A 14,434-nucleotide genomic window follows, 5' to 3' on the forward strand; every position below is an offset into this window, starting at 1 on the left:
AGGTTGGGTGTGTTTGTTTGGTGTCTGGTTTGTCAGTATAACGTGACCAGGTTGGGTATGTTTGTTTGGTGTCTGGTTTGTCAGTATAACGTGACCAGGTTGGGTGTGTTTGTTTGGTGTCTGGTTTGTCAGTATAACGTGACCAGGGTGGGTGTGTTTGTTTGGTGTCTGGTTTGTCAGTATAACGTGACCAGGTTGGGTGTGTGTTTGTTTGGTGTCTGGTTTGTCAGTATAACGTGACCAGGTTGGGTGTGTTTGTTTTGTGTCTGGTTTGTCAGTATAACGTGACCAGGTTGGGTGTGTTTGTTTGGTGTCTGGTTTGTCAGTATAACGTGACCAGGTTGGGTATGTTTGTTTGGTGTCTGGTTTGTCAGTATAACGTGACCAGGTTGGGTGTGTTTGTTTGGTGTCTGGTTTGTCAGTATAACGTGACCAGGTTGGGTATGTTTGTTTGGTGTCTGGTTTGTCAGTATAACGTGACCAGGTTGGGTATGTTTGTTTGGTGTCTGGTTTGTCAGTATAACGTGACCAGGTTGGGTGTGTTTTGTTTGGTGTCTGGTTTGTCAGTATAACGTGACCAGGTTGGGTGTTGTTTGGTGTCTGGTTTGTCATATAACGTGACCAGGTTGGGTGTTTGTTGTGTCTGGTTTGTCAGTATAACGTGACCAGGTTGGGTGTGTCTGGTTCGCCGGTGTCAGTATAACGTGACCAGGTTGGGTATGTTTGTTTGGTGTCTGGTTCGCCCGTGTCAGTATAACGTGACCAGGTTGGGTATGTTTGTTTGGTGTCTGGTTCGCCCGGTGTCAGTATAACGTGACCAGGTTGGGTATGTTTGTTTGGTGTCTGGTTTGTCAGTATAACGTGACCAGGTTGGGTATGTTTGTTTGGTGTCTGGTTTGTCAGTATAACGTGACCAGGTTGGGTATGTTTGTTTGGTGTCGGGTTCGCCCGGTGTCAGTATAACGTGACCAGGTTGGGTGTGCTTGTTTGGTGTCTCTGGTAGTATGCTTTAGTGAGATAGCACTATAAAATGAGCAGGAGTTCCACTATCACAAGGAGACACAACACTAATGTACATTTACACACACAAAGTATTTTACACTGGCGATGCTATCCTAAACTGGTCCCGGCTGTTAACACAGCGGTATAAAAGCCCAGTCAACCAACCTTTTTTCTGGCGTACTTCACTGGTAGATCCCAAGTGCCTGCACCCTCACCATCGTATAAAAGCACCATTACTAAATGATTGTCTGAACATAGCATACAAATATTCAAATCATGTTAAAAATGGCTGCCATTTACCCAACCCCTTAGACATCTTGGTGTTCAACCTCGCTACATGTACAACTTTGAATTCTCAACAGTTATAAAATATATTATTTTATCAGTGATATATAAACTATATCCTATATTTGATTACAGAAATGTGTTGGTGTTTTTCAAATTCCTCATGTTTCAGTATGATATTTGTGTGTAGCTAAAACCACATCAGATTCATTGGTCCCAAATTTCGGGACATCTTGCTATGAATGATGTATATATACATGTAAATGAATATATGACATGTAGAAACAGACATTTAAAGAAGTATATATAGAATTGTATTGGACTCTTTAAAACTTACCAGTGCAGTAGAACAGGATAATCAATAGGGAGAAAGCGTTCCTCTGTACAAATCTAGGTTACATCAACACCTATCGAACAAATCTACATGTAGGTCACAGTGATACAAACAATACAAATCTATGTCACAGTAGAACGAATATACGTACCTGGCCTTCTATACCTTTCGGCCGGACGGAAGACGACACCATTTTCTGTCTAAAAACTTTTGAGCTACAAGATTGCAGCTTTCCTCCACTATGTTCCTAGCCATCTGTCAGAAATCTTCCGTCCATCGTTCTGAGCTACATCGTCGCAGCTAGAAGTGTATATAACTGGTGTCGTTTTGTAGTTGATTATGTCGAATAATCAACGAACTTTGAACTGAATGACATTTTATTTTCTTATTAATGTTAACAATAAGTCTGCTCAGCTCTTGCAATAAAGCATACATACAGCGCAAGCAGTATATATATAACAAAATACATATTCTACAATGATGAGATCGAAAGTTAACTCCATGATATACAAATGTAATTGCACTATAGTAAAAAGTTTAATACTATGCACTAGTCTGAATCAACTGCATCCATTGTTGGTATTGAAAAAATTACAAATGTCTTTATCCAGCTATTGACAAACAAGGATTTACATTGTATGAATCCGAACCTTTGGCATCTGCGAAGTTTTAACCTTGGATATTGCGCTCTATCTCTCACTATTAACATAAAAGGCACTATGCACCATACAGCTTCTCTGAAACATCTCCTCAGACGATATACGTGCCTGGTTGAAGCCGAACATGAAGTCTAGGTGTTTTGTCTGGTGTAGGGTTAGACTGCTGATTGTGGCCTTGACGCACGTGTTGGTGTACTTGTGTGACAGACCAGCTTCCGCCGACATGTCCGCCATCATTCGCATCACCACTTGGTGGCCCATGGGCCCCCGGTACCATGGCAACTGCTCATCTAAACCGTGCAGAAATTTGCCGTCTACTACTCTCTGAAAGAACTCATTTCCTGCATCACTTAGCCTGCTTAGATACAGCGACAGACTTTTAACAGGACAAGTAGGATCGTTAGGAAGTTCGTATAGCCGTGAATGCCAACACCAGTCTTTCATCTCGGAGTATATTTCCTGTTTTGGTAATTCTAACTCGTGATTGAGGCGGTAATATTGTCTTCCTTTCTCGTCTGTCTCCAACACGAACGAGTCTCGAGACAATGACCACATGGCCTTGTTACCACGGAGACCGAAGTGTATGACCAGATCGAGCCACACCTTCCTCTGCAGGCCGTGTGCACACTCAGTACTTAACACGCCGGAAGTAATCAACTTGTGGAGGTCTTCGGCAGAGATGGGGATGCTCTTCGGTGGCTTGTCGCGACGTTTTTCCTCGGTAGACTTCTGTGCCATCACTCTGTTTGAGGACGAAAACACTGGATTTTTGAGGATCGACTGCCAGACTTTCTGTTCCGGTGGTAGTGACAATAGGTACCGATTAAGACTGGCTCGTAAACCTAGCAGACTGCTCTTGGTGAACTGTTTGTCCTCTTTTGTGCGAGCATCAGCATAAAATCGAGCAAGCTGACGATTTAACACAGATTCCTCCATCGTCTCTACATCAGCAGAAAGCCCGTTTGCACTGAACCATTCTGAAAAGAAGGTTTTTAGCAAATTGTATCCTTGTATTATATTTATGGGTAAAGTAATATCAACGGTTGTTTTCCAGATAAAACTGGGTCCTTATAAACATATGTTTAGAGGCATTTACATGTATAACTGTTCTGAAATAACTATAACGTCAAAATATAGTTCCCATACGTGTCATACATCGATGATTTAGACTAAACACTTTTAAAAATGTTCAATCTTTCACCAATAGCTATTCTATATCCAGAACTCATTTACTGGTAAAATGTTATTTTGTCACGCAATAGGTATTTTCTTTGTCAATATATACTACTACAGAGCAGCGGTGTACGTAAGATAATAAACACTGTGTAGAGGACCAGGACACTGTTTAAAGGACGTATAAAGATCAAAAAGAAAAGTTACCTACCTTTGATGAAGTTGACATCCCTGACTGTCCGTTTACGCGTGCCCACGAGATATCTCTGACCAGTCTGGGAGGCGCTGATATCCGATGTTGAGTGACTGTGCTGGTACATATCGTAGTGACTGAGCATGACTATCTCATCTTCTGTAGTGACAGAAAGAACAATCATAAGTATAAACATATCTAATCTTACAACAAAGAAACAGCGACATAAGTCTTCATTGTAACAAGTGTTAATTAGAATGTGAGATAATTACAGAAGTCCCCAAAAATCTCCACAGTGGTACTGTTGTATCCAGTATTCCTAAAAACCCAATTTGCATAAAAATCAGGGGATATATAAATTTCGACAAATCAATTTCACTGAAATCATACAATATCTTTAATATCTTCAATCAGAAGCCATGGAATGGTGCCATGGTGGTTGACGATACGTAAAGGTAAGGATCGCGAACACTCCTCCTGATCATGATGGATATGTGCCAAGTTTCCATAGGTTCCGTGCAATAGTTCTCAATAACTTGTTAGACAAATACCTCAGCAGTCCTATTTCTGTAATAAGACCGTACTTAACACTCTCCCCAATCAGGTAAATTGGTAAATGTGAGATTCTATCAATTCACAAGACTAGTAGGCCAATCCCCAATTAGTATAGTCTGCAAGACCAAATAGGCCTAATGTTGGCGAATCCACCCGAGAGTAACCATATCCTCTGACCTGAAGTGTAGCGCCCACATATTACTATTGGAGTCAAGGAAATCAACATGTCGCCATGATGCCTGCCTCAACATGACGCCAACACCCTTGTCTTTATAAACCTCTCCGAGCTTAATGCTGATTCCGTCCGTCACATCACTGGTATTCCTATAACTGCAAAGCCTATCTAGTAAAACTACTGCATGGAAAGAACAATTTTACAGTTGAACTCTTTACCATCTATAGCAGCAAAGCTACCCTTCTCCTCCTTAAAATCGTCTATTGGTACGATCAATAATTAATTACCATACCCCCCAGCTTGCTCACCCGCATCAGTAGGCAAGTTACTAATAGAAGCGAAATCAATGTTCAACTAATAAGTCCTCAGCTTCATTTGGGAGACTTAACTACAAACTGATAACACCAAAGAGCCTAGAAAAGAATGACGGCCTACTGAAAACACCTGAATAAACACGGTATTGAAGCGAATCTACATAACATAACATTTTTCCCTAGTATCATCATCGTGTGGAACTCATTACCAACATCTCTAGCTCATGAGCCTGTCCTGGACAAGTTCTGGACAACCCTGGCTAGACACAACCTCCCATTTATAATACACACGGCCTGTTTATATATATTATAAGAAAAAAAAGAAAAAACATATAAAATACATTGATGCCACCTCCCAGGGACAAATGCCTCAAACCTTTGAGACTGTCCCTTAAATTGGAAGAAGAGGAATACAATAATGGTATGTTATGCCAATAGACCTACATTTTCGACGAAACCAGCCGTAGCACGTCAATACACAACAGTTAACAATGTTTCCTTAGAAACAACGGCCATGCTATTTTGAAAAGGTAATTCACATAGCATACAGGGAACAAGAAACATTTAAAACATCAGACAACATCATACAGCTTCCTTCTAGGACGGGTCAGTGATGTTAGTGACTTCATCCAACTACAAGTGATAATCAGGGATTTAACAGCTGTTCAGTTATATTAGGACTCGTTAATAATTATCAGTTATTATTGAAGATTGGAGGCGACCTGAACGAGAGTTTCAAATAGACCAAGCAATAAAACTTGTCATCACTATAACCGAGCTGTTTGAAAAGTTTTATACAACGGAACAAATCTAGAAAGATTATGTTAACTTCCTACGGTTTATATCTTATAAACTCAAAGCTAGATCAGGAATGGCAATGCAATATAGCTCCACCGTAGCCAGTCCCTAACCCGTGTTGAGACAAGTGTTGTGAGTAATATTGGTAATAAGTCTTGAGTAGGGACTTTAACCGTGACAACAACTTAATCTTCAATGACAATGAGTGAGGAGAACGACTCCCTACTCACACGCCATTCATTCTTTTATCAACGTCGGCTCCATAAGTAAAAGTTTTTGCATGGCTTTCAAGCAACAAGGGATTTATTATAAGTCCCGAGTGACGAGAAATCACTTACTTTGATCGTGTCTGGCATGACGGTTTTATATATAAGCTTAAAAAATATGGAATCGAAGGTAATATGTTGACATGGTTTTCATCTTATTTGAAGAATAGGAGACAGAGAGTGGTCTTTGATGGATTCAAATCTACTTTTAAATCCAAACAGGCGGGGGTACCACAGGGATCTGTCCTGGGACCATATCTCTTTCTATTGTATATTAATGATATTGGTGATGATATTTCTTCTAATGTTAAATTGTTTGCTGGCGATACTTCTTGAATAAGTCTCATTGAAGGAAATAGACAGGAATCTGCCGAAATTCTTAATGATATGAGAAAAATATCTTTGTGGGCGAAAAAATGGGGCATACTTTTTAATCCTGATAGAACTGGATCTCTTCTTTTCTCAAGGCGAGTTGACTCCCAAATACTAATTCCTGCTTTATTTTTCAACAATACAAAATTAATAATGTTACCAATCATACAATGTAAGTACCTAGGAGTATATTGCAATTCAATGGCAAATTGGTCTACCCATATAAATCATATCTACGAGAAAGCATACAAAAAAATAAACTTACTCAGAATACTGAAATTAAAACTTGATAGAAAATCTCTTCAAACTATTTCTACTTTCTTTATTCGACCAATTCTCGAGTATTCTAATATAGTATGGTCTAATTGCAACCATCTGAGTGTGATATTTTGGAGTCAATTCAGCTTGAAGCAGCACGCATTATTACTGGTTTAAGAAGGGGAACAAGTCTCGCTATAATTTATAGAGAATCTGGCCTAGTACCACTTATTGACGAAGACATCTACATCGAAATATAACGTTTTTGATATATTTAATAAAAATTGACCTTCTCATATTTATGAATTATTACAACCCTCTTTAAATATTAGTGATAATCACAGACATAATATATTATTTAATGTCCCTGCTGCTAGAACCCAGTTATACAAAAGCAGCTTCTTCCCGTCTATTGTGACCGAGTGGAACGAACCGTCCTTTCCATTCCCTACAATGTCATCGGTTAGATCCACCAAAGGTTTTACACTAAATACATATATCTTTAATAATAGAGCTCAATGTTCCGATATTTTCAAATATAATGGTGATCGTATGTCAAACATTTTATTATGTCAGTTGAGAAGTTTTGCTAGTAACCGTAATACGGATCTCTTTAATTCTCATCTCAGTGACAGTCCAGCCTGCCTGTGTGGATTTCAAAACGAAGATTGTGAACACTATTTTCTTTACTGTCCTTTATACCTCAACCCAAGACGGCTCCTTTTTTATTCTATTTTAGAACTTGACAATGATATACCACTGACAACACAAACATTTTTACATGGCTCTGAAAAACACGATATTAACATTAATAAAGCTATATTGGATAAAGTTCAGTGCTTTGTCAGGGGTACCAATAGATTTCGCTGAATTTTGTTGAATAGATTTCGTTGAATTCGTTGAATAGCTTGTATTTTTTTTCTATTTGTAATGATATAAACTAGGATACATTTTGTATATAATGTTTATCAATATCTAGCTTGATGTTTTAGGATATCACCATCATTAATTAAAAATAACAATTGAGATTATTTATGTATATATATACAATGTATATTGATTTGTATGTACTGTTAATATTGTAAGGAGAGGGCGTGGTTATAGGTTGTTGTCTGTTTCCCAATTCCGATTGTCTTTAACATCCGACAATAAAATATTCTGAAATGAAATTAAAACTAACTTACTGCATGCTTCTTTAACCTCGAACAAAAAGACAGGTTGATTGAAAAAAATACACACCCTTCCGTCCCTATACCCTCACTCTCCCATTGTTATCTGTTTGATTTACATGAACTTATTATCTTGTAAGCACTTTTCGGTACTTAAGGTTCTTTGTTCAATATTAATATACCAGTGTGTCATTATCTATCGTAAAGAGCACAATAATATTTTGCTTTGTGTAGAGATTAAAACTTTATGCTAAATATTGCCTCGAAATCTTTTAGGGGATATGTACAGTAGGAAACAATCGGATTATCATCAAGCTATATTCAAAGATTAAAAAAGAAGTATTAAATGGGAAAAAAAATTGTCGGAAAACATGAAATGTCCAAAGTGCCATTTGTTGTGTAAAGGTTTCTCCACGATGAGTTCAAACTTTTTCTTATTGTATTTTGAAGTTGCTATTCAGCTATCATATGATAATTAATAAGAAATAAATTGAAACATTAATCACTTCATTTTTTTGAAAATATTTATTTAAATAAATACGATTTCCTTATTGCATTGTCTTTTTACAAATCTCATCAGCTTTAGTTAGTTGGTCTATTTATTGACCCAATCATTACAACAAGGTGGGTAATCATTATCTCCCCCTCTCTTACAGCGTTATCATGGTTGACTGCACACAAGCCCAGCCCTTTCATGTAAAAATCCTGATTGGCTATAAAAGCGGGGATTCAGCCCCTTTCGTGGCCATGTAATCCTGATTGATTATGAAAGGGGATTATGTATGGACTCAACCGTGATAGCCAGATATTTATTGGCCACACTTTTCCTTTGTGAGAGGTTGCTGTATGCAGCAACTCGAAATGTATGTATCATGCGTACATGTACGACCAATGTACAATCAATCTTCGTAACACAGATTTATAATTCAATTTATTCTTATTGTTAAGGTACAGTTATAAAAAGTTCCTCTCCTCCTGTCCTAAGTGGAACACACATACATGTATGTGCATTGACACAATGTGGTAGATGTTATTTTCTATAGGTTTCAATTTCACCAATTTTATTGAAAATGGCGTGTTGACAACAGGATCAAAATATCTTTGCCAAACTAAAATTCTCTAAAATTAAAACCCACTATCTAAAATTAATACCCACTATCTAAAATTAAAACTCACTATCTAAAATTAAAACCCACTAATAATTGTATCTACCAAAGTGTTCTAATGCTTTGTTCGAAGGTGATAAAATTATAAGCATAAAGCAAACAAAACTATCAATGACTATAGCACTTTTATTACTTATTTACAAAACACCACAAACACGAAAATAAAAGGACTGTTCATCTAACTGTTATCTATCTTAATCGTTGCTGTTAAATTTTAAAGATACATTTCACAAATTCTCTGTAGAATAACTTCTCTCAACAATAATTTATCTTTAAAATAACTTCTCTTTGTAATAACTTCTCTTTATATTAACTTCTCTTTATATTAACTTCTCTTTATAATAACTTCTCTTTATATTAACTTCTCTTTGTAATAACATCTCTTTATAATAGCTTCTCTTTATAATAACTTCTCTTTCTAATAATTTCTCTTTATAACTTCTCTTTATATTAACTTCTCTTTTTGACAACCGCTCTATGAATTCCTCACGACATTTCCAGCAGTCAGAGTAGACATTGACCCTAACCTGTTATTCCACATTATAAAGAATGGGTGATATAGCTTTAAAGCTGTTGTGAAACAGAGCATAGACTGCGAACGGCTTTCTTCAACAAAACTCTGTATAACTATAATCGCTTTGTCACTAGACTCACAGACTTTATAAAAGTCATTTTCATACACGTGCTAAGTGTCTTTAATATGATATAATACCCCCCAAATGACAAGGTTGCTTTGCCTTTGGGTGTAACTAATAATATAAAATGAGTTGTGAAAAGTATACCAGATAGTGTAAAATGTTTTGTGTAAAGCCATGCTATTTTGGCCTAATCCAGGCATATAACAGCATCGATTGTATTATCTTGTGTATAACAGACTTTATAAAATGTCTTGTGTAGACTTGTGCTATGTTGCTCCAGGACCTTCTCTTCCTGTTGCACTGGTCGCGTGTTGACCTTGACGTCCAGGCCCAGGCGTAACTCTGCTATCAAATCTTCGCCCGTCGCCCTCAGACATATGTTTGTATACACTCGTGACAAGCCAGCTTTTTTGGAAATACCTGCCATCATTTTCACCGTATTTTTGTAACCAATGCTTCCGCTGTACCAAATCGGGAACCGACGCGGATCCGAGTCTTTCTCGACAACAAGAGGTCTCTGGAAGAACTCGGAGTGGCCTGAATCCAGTTTGGATAGATATAACGACAGACTTTTCACTGGGCAGTGTGGACTGCCCTGGACCTCATACATCCTTGAGTACCAGTACCAGTCCTTGAGTTCCGAGTGATGCTCCACTTTAGCTATGATCTGGTCCATGTTCAGATGGTAGTACGCCTTCCCACGACTGTCTTGTTCCTGCGTAAACGCGTCCTTTGTGATAGCACCGATGGCAAAGGAACCTTTGATCCCAAAATGGAGGACAAGGTCGATCCATACTTTTCTCTGTAGAGCAGTGGGACTATTACACGATAGAGTATCCGATGATACCAGCTGTGCAATGTCTTCTACTGTCAGCGGGATCTTCTTTATAACCTTTTCCCGTCCTTTCTCGTCTGCCTGTAACTTTTCAAGGATGCGATTCGATGATGCGAAGCTTGTGTCTTTTATCATGGACATGTGCTTGAGATGTGGACATGCCGAATTCAGGTAGCGATTCAGACTAGCTCGCATACAGATAAGCGTGTTTCGTGTGAACTTCTTTTTGTCTTTTGTGCGGCCATTCTGGTAGAACTGTCCGAGTATAGAGTCGAGCCGAGTGGCGTCCATTTCTTCCAGATTAGACGGTAAGCTTACAGACTGTAGCCAATCTGTAATAAACAAATGTTACGTGTGACCAACATACAATCAAGGAAACTATCATAATAATAGATAAAGTCAGTTTTAATCATCATCTTTGGCATTTTATAACATTTTGAAGGAAGACAGAATATTAATTGATTAGAAAGACAACATCATATAGAGCGATCAAACAAAATAGTTTGCAAGTTATTTTTTGTTGTCTAAGTAATTTCCTTTTGAATATTTTCTTAATATATTTTAAAAGACTTCAAGAAGCACAGGAACAATCCACGAGCGGCCATCTTACCTTTAACAAATCTGACGTCCCGTATGGTCCGTTTCTGTGTCGCCGGTAGGTAGCGCTGCACTGTGGCTGGGTTGGGAATAACTGTCGGGGTAGATGGCGCTGGAGTATGGAGCAGAAGCGAGGCTGATGAAGTAACGCTGGGAGATTTTTCCTGTTCCTGCGATACAACTCCTGTTAAATAACCGAACATACAGTCTTAGATACGAGGCCAAAGTCATACATGGATGTAGTAAAAATATCCAAGACTTCTCATACGACATCATTCTAGATATGGTCTCACTCCAAACAACTATGTATGATAATCTAAAGGAGAGCTTCGCGCTCTTCGGTTGTCGTAGCAACCAGTAAGTATATTGTCATCGCAACTAATTTAAGTCAATGGTGCTATTTGTACTATGAACAACCTCCCTTTATGATAAGTTACTTGTTCAGAAAAAAGATTAATAGTATCCATCCTTTACACTTATAAAGTGTATCTACCGGTATTTTTTTCCGACGCAATCTTTAACTTAAGAGCAAATATGGTTTGTTTGTGTTGGTTATGAGAAAACATTTTTGAAACAATAAATATTTATTCCAAAAAGAACCAAATATGACTATTTTTTGTTCTTTAAACTTATTACCGCTAAAATTTATTTTCAGAACTTCGATATATTATTAAAGTAAAGTATTTACCATTCTTTGTTAATTTAAACCCTACAGTTTATTAGTATAAAAGTATTTACCAGATAAATTTCTCTATATGTGTGCGAATAACTTACTAACATACAGCGACAGGATGGTTGGTGAGTTTTTAGACTGAAAGCTTTCTTTCTTATACTAGCAGTTAAGTACACATATTGGTAATGATGGAAATGATACCAATACAGAACCACTAGAAAGAAACACTGGACAAAGACAACTTTTTATATGTTTATTCCTGAACCAACTTGCAAACATCATATACTGCATACAACCGCTTCCATACAAAACACAAGACACCAAACGAACTGAACGAAAAAAACGTTATATGAACATTCACGTTAACTATTATGAAACTCAATACACTTATTGTTACATGTATATTACTTACATATCATACAAGTTTACTTGGCTTCAGAGCAAGCCATGCAATATATCTGATTTCTCAGGGGAAATCAGAATAAAAGATTCACAATTTTACAAGGACATTAGGAACATTCCAACTCTATAAATCAGTAGATTCTGTCTAATCGCAGTCCAGGGACGAACACTTCAGAAACATAAGTTTAACAGTTTATGGACAGATATACAGTGGAAGTGTTTCATGAAACGTTTTTATAACTAATACAAATGTACAATATCATCTTCACCGGACAAAAATATCCATGTCTCTCCATATCTTCGATAGGTTGAAAATATAGCTTACGTATTGACAAGGTGACCGTGTACGCATCGTACTAGCCATGATAACTAGGGTTGTGTAACAATAACATAAACGTTCCATACATCTTTTTATCAGATTTGTTATATTTCTTTTATTTGTACATACCGTGCTAGTAATCAAAGTGCTGTATAAACACCTTTCAATGGTTGTGTAGCCTATATCATTATATAAACCACACTTAACTTGGAACCACAGGTTTGTTCCCCCCTAACAGGGATAGGTTCGATAAAAAATAGATTTCATTAATTTTGGAATAGAAAGTTTACAAGTGAATTTTTATAAACGGGTTACGGAGAAATGAGAACAGCAAACTTCGTGATTGGAAAATCTCAAAATTATATCTGTTTGAACTTTTAAAATCTATTTATCGTCATAGAACTTTAGTTTAAATTGTAAAAGGGGTAAAATGCTAGTCTACGTATACAACACTGTATTTATGAAAAGTACTGCCAAACGCTCGTTTGGACTTGCTGTATACACCAATTCCATACGGTCTCAAAATTGACCGATCGCCAGCTGTCAAACAAACTGTACTTGACTTTGCATTTTGTATCGTGTATTAGGTACACGTGCATTTGCGAGCACGAGTCGTGGCTATATATTACAACTGGCGACCGGTCAATATCCTCCACCATTGTGTCAAAACATCATCAGAAATGATATGTTACATTTCGTACAAATCTGACGCAATGAAACCATGGAATGCTAGACAGCGGGGTTTTACATGGCCATTTAATTTTGATTTTATAAACTGTGTGTTTATATAGCATCCTCATATGTAATGAACACCTCTGTGGTTAGGCTAATGAGCCTTTTATGTCTGGGAATTTATCAGGATACTTTTAACTAGTCCGACAAAGGTTCCACCATGTTTGAGATTTCATCAGGATATACATTGTATTCAACTGTGGTTAAACTAATAATCCTTCAAGATATTGAGAATTCAACAGGATATATTTAACTGTCACAAAGGTCAAAGGTTCCTCATTGTTTGAGATTTCATCAGATTATATTTAATTGTGGTTAAACTAATAATCCTTCAAGACATTGAGAATTCATCAGGACATATTTAACTGTGGTCAAACAAAGGTCAGAGGTTCCTCCATGTTTGAGATTTCATCAGGATAGTTTTGAAAATCACTTGAACATGCAATGTTTGAATAGATTTCCTACGTGTCTACAATTTCCACCAGCACTGCTTTAACCATCAGTATAACATGCACTGTAAAACAGCTTGTGGATGGTGTGACTGTTTTTCTTCTGTTCATCATCTGATAAGAATTGTGGTCCAGTGAGTGTTGCACTTGGAAACATAGCATCAAACGTGAGGGAGCTTTGTAACAGGAGCTCGTTAACGGTGGACCGGACCGACGTGTTGGTGTAGACACACGACAGATCGCCATCCTTCGATATGTCACTCATCATCCGTGTGATGGCCTGGAGTCCCAGCGGTCTTTGGTACCACGTCTGTAGGCTGCTCCACACACCACTCTCCAGGGGACGCTGGAAGAGGTTGTTGTCGGCGTCGCTGAGCTTGGATAAATACCATAACATGCTTGTGACGGGACAGTACGAGGACTGTGGTATCTCGTACATACGGGACGACCAGTGCCAGTCCCGCATCTGGGTGTAGGTATAGGCCTTCCCGATCTCAGCGTCGTAGTCTAACATGAAATAGCGCAGACCGCGGCTGTCGGTCCGGAGGATGAACGAATCCCGATTCAGTAGCCACATGGCGTGGTTACCCTTCAGACCGAAGTGCAGAACAAGATCAATCCATACCTTCCTCTGTAGGGCTACAGGGTTAGTTATCGCGGTGGTGTTACTCGCTGTCAGCTTCGCCCGGTCTTCGTTGGAAATTGGTATGGATTTGAGCATCTTCTCTCGCTGCCTTTCCTCTACGTTTCGCTGGTCCAAGAGATCATTCGATGAAGCAAAGGCGCCATTTCGTAACAGATTCATCCATCCCCCCTGCCTTTCTGGTAAAGAAACAAGGTAGCGATTGAGACTGGCTCTGTAGTTGGCTAGTGTGTGTCTCGTGAACTGTTTGTTGTCGCGGGTTCTCACTTCGCTATAGAACCTCATTAGGGCTTCATTCAGTTCCTGATCAGACATATACTCGATATTGTCGGGGATACCATTGGAGCGGAACCATGCTGAAACAGACACACGATACAATCTTCTTACTACGGTTAAGGAATAACATCATCATCAAATCTTGAATGAC

The 14,434-nt window shown here is 38.1% G+C and overlaps 1 protein-coding gene across 4 annotated transcripts in view; it reads right to left on the reverse strand.

The window, feature by feature from the left end:
* Window positions 1–2,059: 2,059 nt before the first annotated feature.
* Window positions 2,060–14,434, reverse strand: part of LOC138329643 (uncharacterized) — a 92,289-nt gene continuing 79,914 nt past the window's right edge. The window contains exons 5-6 of one of the 4 annotated variants that reach the window (XM_069276762.1): window positions 3,665–3,805; window positions 2,060–3,257 (exon numbers count right to left, since the gene is read on the reverse strand). In XM_069276762.1, the coding sequence (XP_069132863.1) occupies window positions 2,311–3,257; window positions 3,665–3,805 (1,088 nt within the window). In that variant the 3' untranslated portion in view covers window positions 2,060–2,310. Of the gene's footprint in view, window positions 3,258–3,664; window positions 3,806–8,759; window positions 10,525–10,802; window positions 10,974–11,702; window positions 14,364–14,434 lie in introns of those variants that run through there. The other 3 variants (XM_069276761.1, XM_069276760.1, XM_069276763.1) reach the window with 3 other exon arrangements.

This window comes from Argopecten irradians, chromosome 8 (genome assembly GCF_041381155.1).
Source record: "Argopecten irradians isolate NY chromosome 8, Ai_NY, whole genome shotgun sequence".
Classification (NCBI taxonomy): Eukaryota; Metazoa; Mollusca; class Bivalvia; order Pectinida; family Pectinidae; genus Argopecten; species Argopecten irradians.